Consider the following 22,312-nt stretch of genomic DNA (forward strand, 5'->3'; position numbering starts at 1 on the left):
ATCTCCCCTTCCCCACTGGGGTCTCTACTCTGCATGGGGCCAGGAGAAGCGTATGTTTCCCTAGGGCCCAGAGATGGGTTAATCCAACCTAGATCTGGCATCCCATCTAGGACCTTCCTGGGATCAACTGGTGGATTGGGACCCACTGTTTGGGAAACACTGGATTAGAGGAACTAAAAAAATTATTTAAACCATTATTTATATTTTTGGATGTTTTCCACATTTTCAAATGTAATTGAAATCAATTACAACACAGAATACAAAGTGTTCAGTGCTCACTTTATATTTATTTTTATTACAAATACTTGCACTGTAAAAAAACAAAATAAATAATATTTTTCAATTCACCTCATACAAGTACTGTAATGCAATCTCTATCATGAAAATTGAACTTACAAATGTAGAATTGCGTACAAAAAAATAACTGCACTCAAAAATAAAACAATGTAAAATTGTCCACTCTGTCCTATTTCTTGTTCAGCCAATAGCTCAGACAAACAAGTTTGTTTCCATTTATGGGCAATATATGCAGCCCGCTTCTTGTTTACAATGTCACCTGAAAGCGAGAACAGGTGTTCACATGGCATTGTTTTGTAGCCGGTATTGCAAGATATTTACATGCCAGATGCACTAAAGATTTATATGTCCCTTCATGCTTCAACCACCATTCCAGAAGACGTTTCGATGCTGATGACAGGTTCTGCTCGATAATATCTTGCGACACCAGCCACAACAGTGCCATGTGAACACCAAAAAAAAATTTGAAGAACAGCTAGCCAAAGACTCAAAAAGTAATAGCAAAAAAAAAATTTAAGTACATCAGAAGCAGGAAGCCTGCTAAACAACCAGTGAGACCACTGGACAATCAAGATGCTAAAGGAGCACTCAAGGACAATAAGGCCATTGCGGAGAAATTAAATGAATTCTTTGCATCGGTTTTCACAGTTGAGGATGTGAAGGAGCTTCCCAAACCTGAGCCATTCTTTTTAGGTGACTGAGGAACTATCCCAGATAGAGGTGTCATTAGAGGAGGTTTTGGAACAAATTGACAAACTAAACAGTAATAAGTCACCCAGACCAGATGGTATTCACCCAAGAGTTCTGAAGGAACTCAAATGTGAAATTGCAGGACTACTAACTGTAGTCTTTAACCCATCATTTAAATCAGCTTCTGTACCAAATGACTGGAGGATAGCTAATGTGATGCCAATTTTTAAAAGGGGTTCCAGAGGTGATCCTGGCAATTACAGGCCGGTAAGCCTGACTTCAGTTCCAGGCAAACTGGTTGAAACTATAGTAAAGAACAAAATTGTCAAACACATAGATGAACATAATTTGTTGGGGAAGAGTCAACATGGTTTTTGTAAAGAGAAATCATGCCGCACCAATGTACTAGAATTCTTTGAGGGGGTCAACAAGCATGTGGATATGGGGGATTCAGTGGATATAGTGTATTTAGATTTTCGGAAAGCCTTCAACAAAGTTCCTCACCAAAGGCTCTTAGGCAAAGTCAACAATCATGGAATAAGAGGGAAGGTCCTCTCATGAATTGGTAACTGGTTAAAAGATAGGAAAGAAAGGGTAGGAATAAATGGTCAGTTTTCAGAATGGAGAGAGGTAAATAGTGTCCCCCAGGGGCCTGTACTGGGCCCAGTCCTATTCAACATATTCATAAATGATCTGGAAAAAGGGGTAAACAGTGAGGTGGCAAAATTTGCAGATGATACAAAACTACTCAAGATAGTTAAGTCCCAGGCAGACTGCAAAGAGCTACAAAAGAATCTCTCAAACCCGGGTGACTGGGAAACAAAATGGCATATGAAATTCAATGCTGAAAAATGCAAAGTAATGCACATTGGAAAACATAATCCCAACTATACATATAAAATGATGGGGTCTAAATTAGCTGTTACTACTCAAGAAAGAGATCTTGGAGTCATTGTGAACAGTTCTCTGAAAACTTCCACTCAATGTGCAGTGGCAGTCAAAAAAAGCGAGCAGAACGTTAGGAATCATTAAGAAAGGGATCGATAATAAGACAGAAAATATCATATTGCCTCGATATAAATCCATGGTGTGCCCACATCTTGAATACTGCATGCAGATGTGGTCGCCCCATCTCAAAAAAGATATATTGGAATTAGAAATGGTTCAGAAAAAGGCAACAAAAATTATTAGGGGTATGGAGCATCTGCCATATGAGGAAAGATTAATAATACTGGAACTTTCCAGCTTGGGAAAAAAGATGACTAAAGGGGGATATGATAGAGGTCTATAAAATCATGACTGGTGTGGAGAAAGTAAATAAGGAAGTGTTATTTACTCCTTTTCATAAACACAAGAACTAGGGGCCATCAAATAAAATTAATAGGCAGCAGGTTTAAAACAAATAAAAGGAAGTATTTTTTCACACAACAGAGTCAACCTGCGGAACGTCTTGCCAGAGGATGTTGTGAAGGCCAAGATTATAACAGGGTTCAAAAAGAACTAGATAAATTCATGGAGGATAGGTCCATCAGTGGCTATTAGCCAGGATGGGCAGGGATGGTGTCCCTAGCCTCTGTTTACCAAAAGCTGGGAATGGGCGACAGGGGATGGATCACTTGATCTGTTCATTCCCTCTGGGACACCTTGTATGGGTCACTGTCGGAAGACAGGATACTGGGGTAGATGGACCTTTGGTTTGACCCAGTATGGCCGTTCTTATGTTCTTCCAACAATCCAAAGCAGTACGGAGCGACGCATGTTCATTTTCATCATCTGAGTCAAATGCCAACAGCAGAAGGCTGATTTTCTTTTTTGGTGGTTCGGGTTCTGTGGTTTCTGCACCAAAGTGTTGCTCTTTTAAGACTTCTGAAAGCATGTTCCACACCTCGTCCCTCAGATTTTGGAAGGCACTTCAAATGCTTACACCTTGGGTCAAGTGCTGTAGCTATCTCTAGAAATCACACATTGGTACCTTCTTTCCGTTTTGTCAAATCTGCAGTGAAAGTGTTCTTAAAATGAACATCATCCAAGACTGCTATAACATGAAATATATGGCAGAATGGGGGTAAAACAGGGCAGGAGACATTGAACTCCGTGGGGAGAATTGTGTCACAAATTTAATTACTGCATTTTTTTTTAACAAGCGTCATCAGCATGGAAGCATATCCTCTGGAATGGTGGCTGAAGCATAAGGGGCATATGAATGTTTAGCATATCTGGCACGTAAATACCTTGCAATGCCGGCTACAAATCTGCCATGCGAACGCTTGTTCTCACTTTCAGGTGACATTATAAATAAGGCTACGTCTTCACTGGAGGGGGGAGGGGGGGCCAATTTAAGATACGCCAATTCAGCTACACAAATAGCGTAGCTGAATTCGACGTATCCGAGCCGACTTACCCCACTGTGAGGATGGTGGCAAATCGACCTCCGCGGCTCCCCCGTCGACGGCGCTTACTCCTACCTGCGCTGGCGTCGATTCGGGGATCGATTGTCGCGTCCCAACGAGACGCGATAATTCGATCCCCGAGAGATCGATTTCTACCCGCCGATTCAGGCGGGTAGTGAAGACGTAGCCTAAGAAACAGGCAGCATTATCTCCCGTTAATGTAAACAAACTGGTTTGTCTTAGTAATTGGCTGAACAAGAAGTAGGACTGAGTAGACTTGTATGCTCAAAAGTTTTACACTGTTTCGTTTTTGAGAGCAGTTATGTAACCAAAAAAATATCTGCACTTTCACGATAAAAAGATTGCACTACAGTACTCGTATGAGGTGAATTGAAAAATACTATTTCTTTTATCATTTTTACAGTGCAAATATTTGTAAGCAAAAACAATAATACAAAGTGAGCACAGTACACTTTGTATTCTGTGTTGTAATTGAAATCAATATATTTGAAAATGTAAAAAATATATAATAATTTTCAATTGATATTCTGTTTAACAGTGCAATTAAAACTGCGATTAATCGCAATTAATTTTTTTAATCACAATTACTTTTTTGGGTTAATCGTATGAATTAAATGCGATTAATCGACAGCCCTAAAAGTAACATTTAAATTCAGCATGGCCAGAACAAGAAAATAGGAATTTAAAATGTCAGTTTGTAAGCCTGACCATGTAAACATCAGTTCTGATGGTTTCTAAGTGTGAAGTGTTCCAAAGACGGCCTTAAAAGAGCCAGATAGTGTCAGAAGCGTCCATTTACTGTCAGCCCTTTTCATTATAACTGTTCCACAGTAACAGAGATCTCCCCATCAGCATCATGGAACAGCAACATTCTATATAAAATAGAGTGCTTACCTGTGGCTCTGGGACTTTGAGAGTTTATTTTAGAAGAACTGTCAAGTCTTGACCTTATTAAAGAGAGGTCTGTTCTCAGCTATTATTGCCCGGAGGCTCAGCTTTTTAATTTATGAGCTTTTATTGTTCGCACAACACATCAGAGTAGCTTTGTAACAGCCTTCATAAGAGTTCTCTATCATCTCTTTTCTAAGTTTCAATAAATTTTAGACATTTCATATAAGATTCTGTACTTGTAGTATTTGCTGAATTATGAGTAACTATGAATAGCAGTATTAAATTTCAATTTGCAAGTATAAAAAAATTTCAAAAATATGGGTCCCAATTCACACTAAAGAATTTCTATTCCTATTTAAGTAACTATTGAATTCAAAAAAGCATTTTGAAAAGTACCAAATACATTAAAATTAAATGCAGTAACTCCTCGCTTAATATTGTAGTTATGTTCCTGAAAAATACAACTTTAAGTGAAACGATGTTAAGCAAATTCAATTTCCCCATAAGAATTAATGTAAATGGGGGGGGGCGTTAGGTTCCAGGAAATTTTTTTCACCAGACATACACACACACACACAATAAGTTTTAAACAATTTAATACTGTACACAGCAATGATGATTGTGAAGCTTGGCTGAGGTGGTGAAGTCAGAGGGTGGAAGAGGGTGGGAACATTAATTATGACAGAATTCTGTAAGTTCTCAAGGTATGTGCAGATGCTAGTACTGAGAGAGTGTCATTCATGCGATGGTAGCAAGACATTGCTGAAATGGAAGGTTTTGCATTATTACAGATTCAGCTGCTCTTTTCTGGCAATAAAGATTAGGTACCAGAAGAGATTAAAGTGTCAAAAGATGACATGCTGGAGCAAGGTGATAATTTTAAAAGCATTCCAAGTGTTCTAAGGAAGCTCAAGTATGAAGTGGCTGTACCGCCAGCAAAAATATGCCATCTTTCATTTGAAACCGCTACTATATCAGAGGACCGAGGGTGGAAAACATTGTGCCTATATTTAAAAAGGCTTGTGGGGTGATTCCAGGAATTACAGACCAGTCAATCTTACATAAGCACCTAGTAAATTGGTTGAAGTAATCATTAAAAATAGAATTTAAAAAATCACCTGTAAGGTCATGATAGTGTTATGGTGAGATGTACTGGTGACTGCTTGGATCACAAACTTCTTTGGGACTGGGTGTGACTACACCCTTCAATTAACATAACTGTCAGGAAGAGTTCATCAGAAGTCTCCCCCCGCAAGACAAAAAGGAGTTGTGAACCTGCCCAGAAGTTTGAACTGAGTGGGGGAAGGGTTTTGAAACATATAGCTTGTGTGGTGTGTGCACAGGCTTAGGCAGGACACTCAGAAACAGACACACAAACTGGTAGAAGGAGCAACTGTAAGCACCCGGTCTGACTGTGGAAGAAAACTGTGGAGAGGTTTTTGGGTCAGGGTGAAGCCTAAAGAAAAGAGTGTTCTTGGGGGTGTAAGCAAAGAAGTTGTTTCCTGCTGTTTGATTCCTTCTGTGTTCAGAGACACAGGACTTTGTACATTCTTTGTAAATAAACAAAACTGCATTGAAGAAATACTTATCAAATGAAACATCCCCAAACTCTGACTTGCCACTTGGGTCAAAAAGGAGCAACGCTGGTTTAAGAAACAGGATCCAGTTCGCGCAAACAGAGATTGTGAGCTGGTATACCTCTTGAACCAAGATGTAACAAATAATGGAAGTACTTGCAAAATTCAGAAATGACTAGCAGGAATTAAAAGTCCTAAACTGGGAGCTGAACATTTCACAAAAGGAATTAAGACAAACCACTAAACCAACCTAACAGTTTTCTTTGAGAGGGTAACATGCCTTGTGGATAGGGGGGAAGCGGTATATGTGGTATATCCTGACTTCAGTACTGCTTTTCATACTGTCTCGCATGAACTTCTCATAAACAAACTAGAGAAATACAACTTAGATGGAGCTACTATAAGGTGGGTGCATAACTGGTTGGAAAATCATTCCCAGAGAGTAGTTATCAGTGGTCCACAGTCAAGCTGGAATAGCATAGCGAGAGGGATCCTGCAGGGATCAGTCCTGAGTCTGGTTCTGTTCAATATCTTCATCAATGATTTAGATACAGTAACTCCTCACTTAACGTCCTCCCGCTTAACGTTGTTTCGAAGTTACTTCACTGCTCCATTAGGGAACATACTCGTTTAAAGTTGTGCAATGCTCCCTTATAATGTTGTTTGGCTGACTTTACAAGGGAGCACTGCACAAGTTCCTCTTCTCTGCCTCCTCCCCCTCCCTTCCAGCACTTCCCCAGCCGCCAAACAGCTGTTTGGCAGCACTTAGGACTTTCTGGGAGGGAGGGAGGGAGGGAGCCAGCGAGCGGGGAAGGTGCCCCCCCTGGCAGGCAGGGCCACCCGGAATGCAGGGGCTTTAGGGGCTGCAGGACCCTGGGCTAAGGGGGCCCCGGGGCCCTGACCTACAGCTCTAAAGCCCCTTTCGGAATGCAGCCCTGTGAGCACGGGCCAGAGGGACTCAGGAGGAGCAGGGGCAGCTGCGCAGCCAGAGGCCGGAGAGAAGCGGTGCTTTCCCCTTCAAAGCCGGCCGCAAAGCCACCTGCACACCCCCTGCACCAAACAGGAGCTGCCCCAGGTAAGTGCTCTACACCTCCTGCCTACCCCAGCCCTGAGCCTCCTCCCACACCCCCACCCTGAGCACCCTCCTGCACCCTAACTCCCTCCCAGACCCCACACCCCAACTCTGAGCACCCTCCCGCACCCTAACTCCCTCCCAGACCCCGCACCCCCACCCTGAGCGCCCTCCCGCACCCTAACTCCCTCCCAGACCCCGCACCCCCACCCTGAGCGCCCTCCCGCACCCTAACTCCCTCCCAGACCCCGCACCCCAACCCTGAGCGCCCTCCCACACCCTAACTCCCGCCCAGACCCTGCACCCCCAGCCCTGAGCTCCAGGGGTAAGCCAGGGGCACCTCCCCACCACAGTACAGTACTGTACAGTATATAATGCCTTTTGTCTGCCCCAAAAAAATTTCCTTGGAACCTAACCCCCTGCATTTACATTAAATCTTATGAAAAAATTGGATTCGTTTAACATCGTTTCACTTAAAAATGCATTTTTCAGGAACATAACTACAACGTTAAGTGGGGAGTTACTGTAATGGCACAGAGAGTACACTTATAAAGTTTACAGAGGAAATCAAGCTGGAAGGGGTTTCGAAGTGCTTTCAAAGACAGGATTAAAATTTAAAATGATCTGGACAAACTGGAGAAATGGTCTGAAGTAAATAAGATGAAATTCAAAGGACAAACGCAAAGTACTCCACTTAGGAAGGAACAATCAGTTGCACACATGCAAAATGGGAAATGACTGCCTAGGAAGGAGAATTGCGGAAAGGAATCTGGGGGTCATAGTGGATCACAAGTTAAATGAGAGTCAACAGTGTAACACTGTTGCAAAAAAAGCGTGAACATCATTCTAGGATGTATTAGCAGAAATGTTGTAAGCAAGACAGGAGAAGTAATTCTTCCACTGTACTCCATGCTGATCAGGCCTCAACTGGAGTATTGTGAGCAGTTCTGGGCACCATATTTCAGGAAAGATGTGGACAGATTGGAGAGGGTCCAGAGGAGAGCAACAAAAAATTTTAAAGGTCTAGAAAACATGACCTATGATGAAAGATGGGGGAGAGAAGGGTTTGCTTAGTATGGAGAAGAAAAGACTGAGGGGGGACATAACAGTTTTCAAGAACATAAAAGGCTGTTACAAGGAGAACAGAGAAAAATTGTTCTCTTTAACCTCTGAGGATGGGACAAGAAGCAATGGGCTTAAATTGCAGCAAGTCTGGTTTAGGAAAAACTTCCTTACTGTTAGGGTGGTTAAGCACTGGAACAAAGTGCGTAGGGAGGTTGTGGAATCTCCATCATTGAGTTTTTTAAGAACAGGTTAGATAAACACTTGTCAGGAAAGGTCTAGTTACACGTAGTCCTGCCTTGAGTTCAGGGGACTGGACTCGATAACTTCTCGAGGTCCCTTCCAGCCCTACAGTTCTATTATTCTAAGATCTAAAATAAGAAGTGAGGGTTTCCCAGAAAGGGCACAGGGATGACTTAGAGCACTGGTCACCAACCCGTCGATCGCAATTGATGGGTCGATCCTGGGCACTCTCCCAGTCGATCGCTATCTCCGGGGGTGTAGCGGGGCTGCTGCTATGGCAGGCTCCCTGCCTGCTGCAGCCCAATGTCGCTCCCGGAAGCAGCCAACACCACCCCCCCACCCTCCCCGCGGCCCTGAGTGGAGTGTGTGGGTCTCCACGCACTGCTCATGCCTGAAAGCTCTGCCCTGCAGCTCCCCTTGGCCAGGAACAGTGAACTGTGGCCAATGGGAGCTTTGGGGGCGGTGCCTGCAGAGAGGGGCAGTGTGCAGAGCCACACACACCCCTGCCTGCCCCCAGGGGCCGCAGAGGCGCATTTGCCCCTTCCGGGAGTGGCGTGGGCAGGCAGGGATCCTGCCTTAGCCTCGCTGTGCAACCAACCGGAAGCAACACGCGGTAAGTGCCACCCATCGCACCCCAACCCTGAGCCAGCACCCCAAACCCCAGCTCTGAGCTCTCCCAAAGCCAGCACCCCAAATCCCCCTCCTGCACCAACCTCCTGCCCCAGCCCTGACTCCCCTCTGAGCCAGCACCCCGTAACCCCTCCTGCACCCCAACCCCCTGCCCCAGCCCTGAGCCCCCTCCCAGAGCTTGCACCCCTCGCCCCCTCCTGCACCCCAACCCCCTGCCCCAGCCCTGACTCCCCTCTGAGCCAGCACCCCGTACCCCCTCCTGCACCCCAAGCCCCTGCCCCAGCCCTGAGCCCCCTCCCAGAGCTTGCACCCCTCACCCCCTCCTACACTCAACCCCCTACCCCAGGCTCAACCCAGAGCCCACACCCCCTCCCGAACCCCAACCCCCTGCCCTAGCCTGGTGAAAGTGAGTGAGGGTGGGGGAGAGCAAGCGCCAGAGAGAGGGGGGGGATGGAGTGAGTGGGGCAGAGCTTTGGGGAAGGGGCGGGGCAGATCCTGGGTTGCCCTTAAATTCAAAAAGTGATCTTGGGCGTAAAAAGGTTGGAGACCACTGACTTAGAGGCTAAGATGAGATTGCTTTTGGAGTAGCAACTACAAAGTGCCCAGACAGACTGGGAAACCCAGCTGCAACCCACCCAATCTGGAGTAGTAAAACAGATTGATGAGGGGACCAACAATCTGACTGCCATAGACCAGACGTTTTTCCAGAAGATATTGGAGACCAAACAGGCTTTGGATAATTTGGAACTCGCTAACTGAAACAAGCTGAAGCAAGGACTTAATGAGCTGAAAATTCAGCTCCAGAAAGAAATCAAAGGGTCACAGACAACCGTGAAAGACAGCTGCCTTGATGAGGAATTGAGCCAGCCAGAGGACTGGGGTAAGACCAGACATTCCCAATAGTTTTCTATGCTGTTTGTACCCCATGGAGGCCCAGAGGGGAGAGGTTGGGCTGTCCTAACGCAAATGATACCAAAGCCCCCTTCTGAGGAGAAAAACTCCCTGAGAGACTTATTTGGCTCAAATGAATGGCTAGATAGAACAAGGGCTAGAAAATGGGGTTACTAGCAGCCAACCTAATTGGCCCATCTCTGATGGTGCTCCACCCAGAAAAGAGATGGCATTATTGAGAACTGTTACAAGCCCTTAATATGGTTTGGAGCTAGCCATTAAGCTGTGCCCCGACCAGCTTCAATAAGAACAAGGAGAGGAAAAGCCGAAACCCAGTCTGAACTGGAAGACGATCTGCAGAGACTTGTGCTTCTGGCATACCCAGATACCACCTTGGTACCCAGGTACCAAGTTAAACTGGCGATGAACCAATTTATAGATGCTTATCTGGACTGGGGATTTGAAGATCAGTGAAAGGAAGCCAAAGACACTCAAGAGTATGTCTACACAGCAAAGAAAAACCCACGGCTGGCCTGTGCCAGCCAACTCACGCTCGCAGGCCTCGGGCTGCAGGGCTGTTTCATTGATGTGTATTCATCTGGGCTCAGACTGGAGCCCAGGCTCTAGGACCCTGCGACATGGGTGTGTCCCAGCATTCAGCGAGCTCAGAAGTCTACACAGCAATGAAACAGTCCCACAGCCCAAGTCAGTTGGCACAGGTCAGCCATGGGTTTTTCTTTGCTGTGTAGAAATACACAAGAGGCTGTGAAATTTACCACAGAACTTGAATCTTTTCTTGCAGCACTTCACCAGAAGAGAAAGCAGCTCTTAGGGAGGCAGATGGAAGCTGATCGCCATCAACACTAAGTACAGTTCTGTGCCTTATATTTAAGATGAAAGAAGGGATTCTGATCTGGTTCATACCTGCGTTGAACAAATAGAACAAATTATAAACTTGATTTGTCAAAAATGGGAAACTGGCAAAAATTAAAGGAAACAGTTCAGTTAATGCTGGCACTATGACAAAACTGGCCACCAAAAGGACGGTTATAAATTTAAGGCAGGTTTAGACAAATTGTACCAAGTGTCTAGTACAGGGGTGGGCAAACTATGGCCCGCAGGCCGCGTCCAGCCTGTCAGACCTTTTAATCCGGCCCTCGAGCTCCTGCTGGGGAGCGGGGTCAGGGGCTTGCCCCGCTCCGTGCGTGCCATGACTCTGCACGGCTTCTGGAAGCAGCGGCATGTCCCCCCGCGGCTCCTACTCGTAAGGGTAGCCGGGGGCTCCGCATGCTGCCCCCGCCCCAAGCGCCGGCTCTGCAGCTCCCATTGGCCAGGAACCACGGCCAGTGGGAACTGCAGGGGCTGGGCCTGCAGACAGGGCAGCACACAGAGCTGCCTGGCTGGCACTGCACCTCCACAAAGGGGCCAGAGGGGGGACATGCCGCTGCTTCCAGGAGCAGCACCTGCGGACAGGGCAGTGCACAGAGCTGCCTGGCTGTGCCTCCACATAGGAGCCAGAGGGGGGACATGCCGCTGCTTCCAGGAGCTGCTTGAGGTAAGCACTGCCTGGAGCCTGCACCCCTAACCCCCTCCCACACCCCAACCCCCTGCCCCAGCCCTGATCCTCCTCCTACCCTCCGAACCCCTCAGTCCCAGCCCGGAGCACCCTCCTGCACCCCAAACCCCGCACCCTTAGCCTGTACCCATCTCCAACACCCCAACCCCCTGCCTCAGCCCGGAGCCCCCTCCCATACTCTGAACCCCTCTGCTCCACCCCCAGCCTGCAGTCCCCTCCTGCACCCCAAACCGCTCATCCCTGGCTCCACCCCAGAGCCTGCACCTCCAGCCAGAGTCTTCACCCCCTCCCGCATCCAAACCCCCTGCCCCAGCCCCCTCCCACAGCCTGAACTCCTCATTTCTGGCCCCATCCCAGAGCCCGCACCCCCAGACGGAGCCCTCACCCCCTCATGCAACCCAGCCTTCAATTTCGTGAGCATTTATGGCCCGCCATACAATTTCCATACCCAGATGTGGCCTTCAGGCCAAAAAGTTTGCCCACCCCGGGCTAGTGAAAGCTTCTCTCCAAGTTCAGGAAACAGGGGAACACCATGCTGAAGGGGAAGAACTTGGAGATACAAAAATCAGCCCCACAGTTTTTGTTTAGATCTGGGCAGTTACATAACAATGGGAGTTTGTCTATTGAATGCATAATACGATCTGTGATGTGGAAAGGGATGACTGGCCCGGGCTCCAACATAACAGTTATTAGACCAGACATACTAAAAAGGTGACGGAATACAGGAGCCAATATGAACCACTTAATTGATCTCAGATGGAGCCAGTGACTGGGGCAAAAATTGAGTTTGAAGACTGAACCTCTGACATTTGAGCAAGAAGTCTGGTTGGCTGAAATAGTGGATTACAGCTAGTAACTGTGTAATCAATGCCAGGAAAGGTGTCTTACAAATTCAGTCTGTGGAAATTCCCTTTAAAAATCTGGCCCAGGTGAGACAAATGGTTGTATGCAACCGGTTTCAAGTGAATGAGTTGTCCTGGCCTCGTGGGCAAAAGCCATCATAACAGCTGTCTTGAGAACTAGGGTCTCTGGGGTATCTTAGCTGCTAAAGTTCCTGTGGATTTGAAACAAGAATGGATCCCTATTAATTTCCTGAATGTTTCTGAAAAGCAGGAAATGGGGGGGGGGGGAAGACTAATTCAGTGGTCAGTAAGGTGTGATTTGGCATTTTCAGGGGTGAAAAAAGCTCTTGGGACTGTGATGGCTTGGCCTACCCATGTTTCAAAACCCCTTTCATATTAGACAAAGATGTTAGTGCTGTCAGTTTTGGGGGACAGAATTTCAGCATTGCCGCTCCATGGAATCTGAGAAAGTAGCTGTGGAAGTTAAGGCTGGAAGAGTTGTTAGAGAGGTGAATCCGCGATTCAAACAGAGTGGGCAGGTTCTGCATCAGCCAGCAAATTCCACAGACACAATCAGCATTCCACAGGGGCTGAAAAAAAGGTCCATCAGGGAGCAAAAAATCCCACAGGAGATTTAGTGGAAACAAAAATCAATATGAGTTGGTGATCTGAAAACATCCTTGCAGAAAGACACTGCACATATGTAGTTTACCTCATATCATAGGTGCATCATTTGCTATGGGGCAAGGAGGTAGTTGCCCCCACACACACCTTGGTTTCCACTCCCGACTTTTCACAGGTCTATACACTCCATTATGTCTTCCGCTTCCCTCTCCACCTACCGACTTTGCAGGATATAATATAATCACATATAATGTTCTATATGCTGACACAATTTTCTTGCCTCCAGAATTTTTCTGAAATGAGGTCCCTGTTGTGTCGTTTTTAATTTGGTAAACTGTTTATTTTCTTTCTATGTAGGATGGGTCATACAGGGCATTGCCATTTTGGGCGTCATGAGGACAACAGAGGAGCTAAAATGGTTGTTATGCTGAGAGGTCATTCTAAAAGTTAGAGTTTAAGGCCAGAAGGGACCACCAGATAATCTAGTGTGACCTCATATATATTACAGACCATCACCACTCAGCACCTGCATGCTAAACCCAACAACTAAATTTAGACCAAAGTGTTACAGCACACAGGACACTAGATTATCATATGCCACAGACAAAGAATAGGAGGGACCGAGGCACACCAGTGCTTGAGGCCCCGACAATGACCGGGAAATGGTTAGGTGAGATATACTTAGATAATCCCAACAAGTGACCACATACTGCAGAGGAAGGGGAAAAAAAAAAAAAAACCCAAAGTCAAGGCCAATCTGACCTGGGGAAAAATTCCTTCCTGAACCCACATATGGTAATCAGTTAGACCCTAAGCATGTGAGCAAGAACTAGCCAACCAAGCACCTGAGAGCACTGGTCCTCCTCATCCAATGTCCCACCTCCAGCCACGGCCATCCCGGATGTTTCAGAGAAAGGAGTTAAAATAACTCTCAGAATACATTGGAGCGGGTCCCCCATGGAGGAGGAGAGAATCTCTTCCTTACCTCCTGTAGGTGGCTGGATGAAACCCTGAAGCATGAGGTACCAGGGATGCGGGCTGAAAAGAGTGCTGTTGGTGCGGTGAGGAAAGAAGCTGTTTCCCGATATTTGATTCCTTCTGTGTTCAGACACACAGGACTTTTCTTTGTAAATACACAAAGCCTCATCAAAGAAATACCAGACTATCACCAATTTCTACTCCCAACTGTTACTGTATTATGCCATTATATAAAATCAATGGTACAGTCTTATCTAAAATATGATTTGCAGTACTGGTCACTCAAAATATCTCAAAAAGGATATTGCAGAATAAGAGGGCATTCAGAAAAGGGTGACAAAAACAATTAGGGGCATGGGAAAACTTTCATATGAAGAGATTAGGATTATGAGAAAACCTAACAGGGAGGTGATATTATTTTACCTCTGCCTAATGTGAGATTTCTGAAGCATCTGTAATGGCCACTGTCAGAGACAGGATGCTGGACTAGATGACTATAGGTCTGATCCCATATGGCAATTCCTATATTTCCTATATAGGTGTCCTGCCTCCACAGACCTCCCAAACAGGAAAGACTTTAGTCCTGAACTCAAATTAACTGCTACTAATCCACTGCACAGCGTCTATCGTACACTTTTTTTTAATCCCCTATCCTGTAGAGATCTCGACATCAGTGCTTCTCAACCTGCAGCCCAATCAGCACACAGCTGTGGCCCTTGTGACATATCCTCAGTGCCATACAGGCATTACATATATTGTACAGATGCGGCCTACGTTATACATGGAGAGCTGTATAGTGGCCCACAAAGGTAAATAGGTTGAGAACCATTGCTGTATATAGCACATCCCCAGTAAGAGAACCAGATCTGATCTGATCCAAAGATTTCACTCACTGCTTCTGCTAAATCAATAGAGAAGTACAATGTGCAGAAATGCAGACAGACAATCCATTTTTTTTAATCCCAAGCTGAACATAAACTTGATAAGTAAAGAAAAAATCCTGGAGAAGACCTTCAAAAAAGGCAATTGACTAAAACAAAGAGAGGGCTTGAGACTTGCAAAAGTAAACATGATGGAGGGAAGGAAGGAAACATGACCCCAACTCAGCAAAGTTATATATGTGGCTAATTTTAATCACATGAGCAGCCCCTACTACTCACAGATATAAAGTTAGGCACAGATTTAAGTATAATGCTGAATTAGAACCTAGAAAAGGAAGAAGTATGTCTGTAAGAAGTAGAAGGGAAAACATTACTTCTCTTTCCCCTATTCAGTCCCTTAGCTTATTTCTTTGTGTTATGGTACAGAGTTGGGGGAGCGGATAGGAAGAGGGGGTAAAGGGAATTAGTTGCTTATGAAAAAAGGAGGGAAGTGACTAGGATAGAGCGGTTGAGAAAACTCTTAGCTCCAGGGCTGGATGCAGCCCATTGCAATTCAGCCTATCATTTACAGCAGTGGAAACTGCTTCAGAGATCTGCACATACAGTCAGCTGCAAAGAGAAACCGACTCCAGTCAGTTTCGCCACTCAGCGCCCTGTTAAAAGTTTCTGAACTACTTTTCAAAGAACGGGAGGGGGATTGGTCAGGTCAGCGACAACTGTTTTACAGGTAGGAGGATTTCTGAGAGAAGCGGGAGTGAATGTTGGCCAGTTTCCCCCCAGCCCTTTGCGGGAAGGAGATCTGCTGTGCTAGGGGGCAGGGCGCAGTTCTGGGGGAGGATGAGAGAGCTGGGGCATAAAACGGGACCGAAAAGTGCAAAGATAGCGAGACGCCACTTAGAAAGGGGGGAGGGGGCCGAAGGGCCTAGTCCCAAGGGCTCCCCTGGAAAGGGGTGGTGCCTGCGACGCCCCACGCTCAGCCCCGGGGAGCCCGCTCTGTGTCCCCGCCGCACGCAACCGACCCGGCTCGCGGATGGGGTCGGGGCTACGACTCCTGACACCACCACCCGCACCGGGGCCAGAGACTCGTTACCCCGACCGGCCCGGCGCCCCATCCCCGAACACCCGTCCGCCGGCGGCTCGAAGAGGAGCGGGGAAGCTGTGGCCGCCCCGCGCCGAGCACCCCGGCCCCGCTCACCTGCCACCGGCTGCCCCCTCCTGGGGCAGCGCAGCCAGCGCGGTGGGATCTTGTTGTAGGACATGGCGGCGCTGCCTGACAGAGCTCCCGCGGACACCCGGGCCGGGCGGCTGCGGACGCGACTCCTTCCCACTCAGCGGCTCCAGCAGCCCCTTCCCCGCGGCAGCTTCATTCAGATCCAACTCCACAGCAACCGCCGCTCCTCACAATGCACCGCGGCAGGCACGCCACTTCCGCTTCCGGGGCTGCTCGGCTAGGACCGAGCCGCGGGGGGGCGTTGCTCGAGCGACAGCGTTTAGCGTCAGCGCCTCCCGGCTCTCTCATCCGGCGGTCGGTCCCGCGATGGGGCCTGGGTCTGGCAGGGAAACCCGCTCACCACCCCGTCCGCCTCCTCGGTACAGCCCCGCCAGCTGCGGGAGGGGGAGGAAGGAGCCCGCGCTCGCCTCTTGCCCACGCTTAGCTTGTAACGTCTTCAGGGCAGGGACTCCCTTGCTGGTGTGTGTTTGTACAGCACCTAGCACAAGGCAGCCTGGGCTGTGCCTGGGGCTCCTATGTGCTACAACTGTACCAGGAAATAATAGAACAACCCTGCTAGCCTGGAGGGAAAAAAAACTAGGGTGACCAGATAGCAAGTGTAAAAAATTGGGACACTTTTATTTGGGGGGGAGGGGTAACTGGTCACCCTGGAAAAAATACAGACACACACTTGCTCTCATAATCTCTGATTTAGTCCTTACATCAGATTCACATGTGTGGAGCCTGGTGTCCACACAGAATCCCATTGAAGTCTGTGGGGCTCCACATGAGCAAAAGCAAATTGGCGTCTAAATTATCATTATTTAATATTTGTATTACCATAGCGCCTAGGAGCCTCATCATGGACCTGAACCCTGTTGTGCTAGGTGCTGAACAAACACAAAACAAAAATACAGTCTCTGTCCCAAAGAGTTTACAACCTAAGTATAAAACAAGAGACAACAGATGGATACAGACAGACCAACAGTGGGAGTACAAGTGAACAATGAGACAGTAATGGTCAGCATAGGCAATAGTCTCTACACACCAACAAAGCCTAATCATTGTCAAGATGTTGGTTTTGTTTTGTTTTAAGAATCATGGCAAACGAGAGTTTTGAGGAGGGATTTGAAGGTGGATCAGATAGCTTTGCAGATAGTTATGGGGAGTGTCTCCCCATATGGGGCTGCATGGGAGAAAGCACAAAGATGGTTCAAAATGTAACAAGTGGGCAGTGGAGGCTGGCATAATTGGTCAGTTGGAGGCAAGCATGTGCAGCTTGATAGGAAATGAGAGATGATAGATAGGTTGGGGATTGACTGTGAAGGTACTTGAAAGTGAATACAAGCATTATGTTTGACAGGAGAGAGAGAAGAAGGAGCCAGTGGAAGGATTCAAAGAGAGAGGTAACAAGATAAAAGCAATGAGCTAAGACAGTGAATGCAAGCAGTTTATGTTTGATGTGAGAGAGAAGGAGGTGCCTGGGGAGGCAGTCAAAGAGAGGAGTGACAATGTCAAAGCAAGGAACTAAGAAAGTGATCTTTACACCAGCATTCTGAATGGATATGCACATGGCAAGACTGCGTTTTTCAAGGCCAAAGAGAACAATGTTGTAGTAGCTGATATATGAAATGATGAAAGCTTGAATGAGAATTTTAGCTGTACAAATGGATAAGAAAGGCCACATCTTAGATGTTATGAAGAAAGAATTGGCAAGATTTACGTATAAAATGAGGAACTATAGAGAGGTCCAAATTGCAGATGACACCCTGTATCAATATTTGTCCGGAGAAAAGGAAATGAGCAATTTCAATAAGAACTGTGGTCAAAATTAGTAGATTACAGTTTTGTTAGTTTATTTTCTGATTATTAATATTCTAAGACTATTAGCTAGCCACCAACATACTTATCCTGGTTAAACTTAATGCACTATTACCACATCCAACTATTCATTTGGAGGTAACTTATATTTCATTTATTTTCTGAAACTTTTCATCACATATGCACTATATTCTATACCGGGGTGGGCAAACTTTTTGGCCCGAGGGCAACATCGGGGTTGCAAAACTATATGGAGGGCCGGGTAGAGAAGGCTGTGCCTCCCCAAACAGCCTTTCCCGCCCCCATCCGCCCCTCCCACTTCCCATCCCCTGACTGACCCCCTCAGAATCCCTGATCCATCCAACCCCCCCTGCTCCTTGTCCCCTGACCGCCCCCTCCCGGGACCCCACCCCCTATCCAACGCCCCCTTCTCCCTGTCCCCTGACTTCCCTGACCCCTATCCACACCCCTGCCCCATGACAGGCCCCCTGGGACTCCCACACCTATCCACCCACCACTGCTCCCTGTCCGCTGACTGCCCTCCCCAGAACCCCCGACCAATCCAACCGACCAATCCAACCGCCCCTGCTCCCTGTCCCCTGACTGCCCCCCCGAACCCACGATCCATCCAACCCCCCCTGCTCCCTGTCCCCTGACTGCCCTGACCCCTATCCACACCCCCGCCCCCTGACAGGCCCCCTGGGACTCACATGGCTATCCAACACCCCCCCCCCCGTTCTCTGACCGCCCCCCCAGAGCCTCCATCCAATCCAACCGCTCCCTGTCCCCTGACTGCCCCCCAGGACCGCCTGCCCCCTTACCATGCCAGAGCCAGCCACGCCGCCACACTGCCTGGCAGGAGCGGCGGGTCAGAGCGCTGGCAGCGCAGTGGGCTGAGGCTGTGGGGGAGGGGGACAGCAGGGGAAGGGCCGGGGGCTAGCCTCCCTGGCCGGGAGCTCAGGGGCAAGGCAGGACGGTCCCGTGGGCTGTAGTTTGCCCACCTCTGTTCTATACTGAAACTAAGATCCCATTTGTTCCTTAGCTGAACATGCAACAATCAGACACTAGGTGGTGCCAAGAGACCATCTGGAAAAGACAAAATGAAATCTGAGTGCAGGAAGTCGTAATCAAGATTAGAAAGGGTCTGAGAAGCAAAGAATAATCACAAAGGGCACAATTCTGATTTCATCAGGATTATTCACAGAGTAAGGTGAGCAAGGGTGACAGAATTAGGCCCAAAGTGATATACACAGCTGCAAAATAGTATAGTAATACAAATAGATTATGGACTCTTTGTACCTGGAACTGTGATGACACTCTGACATCTCTATGCTGCTACATATAATTATAAAATTATTTAAAAAACAAAGTTTATGACTAAAGAATGCAGAAATACTCTCATGCAAAAAAAGCATGGCTGAGCTGGGGGAAGACAGAAAAATTATTTGTTATATTATGATAAAATCTAAGCGCTGTTCAGGATCAGGACCCACTGTGGGAACTGATTACTCCCACCTCTTCTGATTCAGAGATACCAGTAATTGACACTTTATAAATCCCTATATAGAATTTGATAAATTCCAGATAGTCATCCATTTTTGCTCAAATTAATTATTACATTTATTTAATATTTGGTTTGGGACTGGGGCCTCATTGTACTAGGCACTGGGCGCACATATATTGAAAAGACAGTTGCTGCCCCAAAGAGCTTTTAATCAGTACATTAATGCTATGGACTCCATCACCTCAGTAACAAGTCAATCCATTTATTCATCCCTCTATGAAATATCATCTCCTTAAATCAGAGGTCCCCAAACTGTGGGGTGCACCCACCTACGGGGGCATGGAGAAACGTTTGGTGGGGCGAGTCCTGAGCCAGCCCCCACGGGGGGGCAAGAAGGGATCGCCACCCAGCCCTGTTCTGCCCTCAGCTCCGCTCCAGCCCCGGCTCCCGGCTAAATTCAGAGCCCCTGCTACACAACCCCCATCTTAGTGTGCAGGTGGCGGAGTCCGCCTCGGTGTGCCGGACGCTGGTCCTGGCAGAAACCAGGAGAGACCTCCTGGATTACAAGCAGGGGAATTGGGTGGATCCCTGGGTGCTTGGTTGGCGCATGGGGCTCTCCACCCCTCAGACCTCCCTGTTCATGCTCCAGAAGGTGGGGGCAGCCTTATCACCCACCTCTTGGGTGCCCCCCACTCACTCCTCACCTCTGGCTCTCCAGACCTTTTCATCAGGCCCCTGCCCTGCAAGCCCCCCCCACCCCCTCTTTTCCACAACCCGAGCCGGCTGCACACACTGCAGCCGTTTCGCTTCCGAACCATGCCTAGGGAACGACTCTACACGTTCGTGCTCCACACATTTCACTTCCTCACCCTCGTGTTCCACCCCAATATCAAGTGGCAGGACCTTTTACCACCTATGGAGGGTGAGGAAGCCCAGTGGGCCAGCCTCCCAGAATTCAATACGTCTCCGTTCCCAGTCCCGCCCCAGCCTCAGCCCCTGGCCATGGCTCCATTCGTAGCCCCAGACTCACCCCCACCTGTGGCCCCAGACTCGGCCTCCTTACCCCTGTTGGTAGCCCCCATGCTCCTGGGGAGGGGCGCAGACAGGGGTAAGGGGGAGTGCAACTGTGAAAAGTTTGGGGAACACTGCCTTAAATGCATCTTACATATGTTCTCTCTTCTCTTATCTAGATTATCTAGGCATTTCTGTTTCACCCATAACTGTGGTATCTAGTCACCAATTTAAACCTTATCAGCTAGTTCCTATCTGGCCAGTAACCTAAAATAATTAAAAATATAAAATAACTATTAACATATTTATTTTAAAATACTAACCTTAGCTAGCTTAAGTACTTCAGTCTTGTTGCCACTTATAGACAACAAATCAGAACTAGGAGGTCAGAAAGCCTGTTACTCTTTTATTTCAGTCCGGCATTCTTTGTGTTTGTCTGTAATGAAATACAGAAATCTGGATTCTTATTTCTATTCTAATATTAAAATAAGAGCCTCACTCAGAATGGTTTTTGAAAGAGACGTTTCCATCTTTCCTGTGGGACTGTTTTGAGAGCTGAAAGCAATGCAGGCTAAGGAAAGTTAGTAAATAACTATTTTTTCACTAATGCAGAGAATTGGTATATTACTACAGACTACCTAAATTAATCCACCTCTTCAATAAAAATTTGGCAAACAAATATAGAAAAGAAAAAACAAAAAGATTAACCACTAATCTGAGACTACAACAGGACTGATATCACCTAGGTTATTACATAAATTAAGTGGCTTCTGATTTGTACAAATATTCACACAGGAGCATTCTTCCACTGTGCATCCCAAGTCATTTTCTAAGAAGAAAAGCCATTAACTAACCTTAAACTTAAATAGTATAGACTAGAAAATACTTTCCTTTGATTTACTGGCTGGCTGATTTAATTTGTTACGATTTGATTGTGGTGGACTGACTTTGTAGATTATGTAGATATGATTTTACTGCAACTAGGTTGTAATTGTCAGGTTGACTGGACCTCTTTGTATAGATTTTTTTAATATTATTTAAATCTAAATAAATATTGTAACCTGTTAGACTAGTCATATTGTACCCCAATAACACTTGCATTGCAATGGTGTTGGAAGGGAAAATCACTGAAATTAAAATATACTTTGAAGATTTAGAATAAGATTTTTTTAAATGGGTACATAAATTTCAGCTCCTAAATCCATCTTTAGGCACCAAATTAATGGCCTGATTTTCAAAAAAGATGAACACCCATCAACTCCCATAAAAATAAGAAAGAACTGGTGGGTGCTCAGTATTTTGAAAATCATGACACTTGTTTGGGTGCCAAAAAATGGACTTGGAGACTAACTTAAGCAGCCTAGCATCTGAAACAAATTATAATTTTCTCAAACCAGCAACTGGAAGAAAAATATTTTCAGGGGAAGTTATTTTATTTTTTTGTTTATGCAAAATTAAGAGGCGGTGCCTATCCAAAGTTCTTGGCATCCCTGGCACAAGTTCCAAAAATAAAAATAAAATTACAGTGCTCTCCCGATTTAAGGCTACTCCCCAACAAATTACTCTGCAACAAATAAGAAAAATCTTTAGGACAGGGGTTCTCAAACTGGGGGTTGGGAGGTTATTATGTGGGGGGGGTCACGAGCTGTCAGCCTCCACCCCAAACCCCGTTTTGCCTCCAGCATTTATAATGGTGTTAAATATATTTAAAAGTGTTTTTAATTCATAAGGGGGGGGGTCGCACTCAGAGACTTGTTCTGTGAAAGAGGTCACCAGTGCAAAATTTTGAGAATCACTGCTTTAGAACATTAGGGGGCACCATAGCCCCACATATACGTTACTTAATTTTACGTCTGGGGACTAGAACAACTCCAGGAAGCAGTCTAAAAATAAAGCAATAACAACTCTTGGACTTGTTCCCTGATGCAAGATTGTCATATACTTCTGCATAGAGATTCAAAGACAGGAAATCATGATCATTTAGTGGAGCAAAAGAAATTACCCAGTCAAACTGGATTCTGTAAACTCCAAGGAGCTATACAAAAGGAGAGTAAGGGAAGGAATATGAACAACTCACCTCTGAGTTTTTATTCAACTCTTG

General features: G+C 46.5%; 1 protein-coding gene across 2 annotated transcripts in view; it reads right to left on the bottom strand.

Annotated features, from left to right (window-relative positions):
* The window catches only part of RNGTT (RNA guanylyltransferase and 5'-phosphatase), a 449,379-nt gene extending 433,439 nt beyond the window's left edge, over window positions 1-15,940 (bottom strand). For both annotated transcript variants that reach the window (XM_065401183.1, XM_065401182.1), the window contains exon 1: window positions 15,861-15,940. In XM_065401183.1, the coding sequence (XP_065257255.1) occupies window positions 15,861-15,924 (64 nt within the window). In that variant the 5' untranslated portion in view covers window positions 15,925-15,940. The remainder of the gene's footprint in view (window positions 1-15,860) is intronic.
* Window positions 15,941-22,312: the final 6,372 nt, after the last annotated feature.

Source organism: Emys orbicularis, chromosome 3, assembly GCF_028017835.1.
Source record: "Emys orbicularis isolate rEmyOrb1 chromosome 3, rEmyOrb1.hap1, whole genome shotgun sequence".
NCBI classification, from domain to species: Eukaryota; Metazoa; Chordata; order Testudines; family Emydidae; genus Emys; species Emys orbicularis.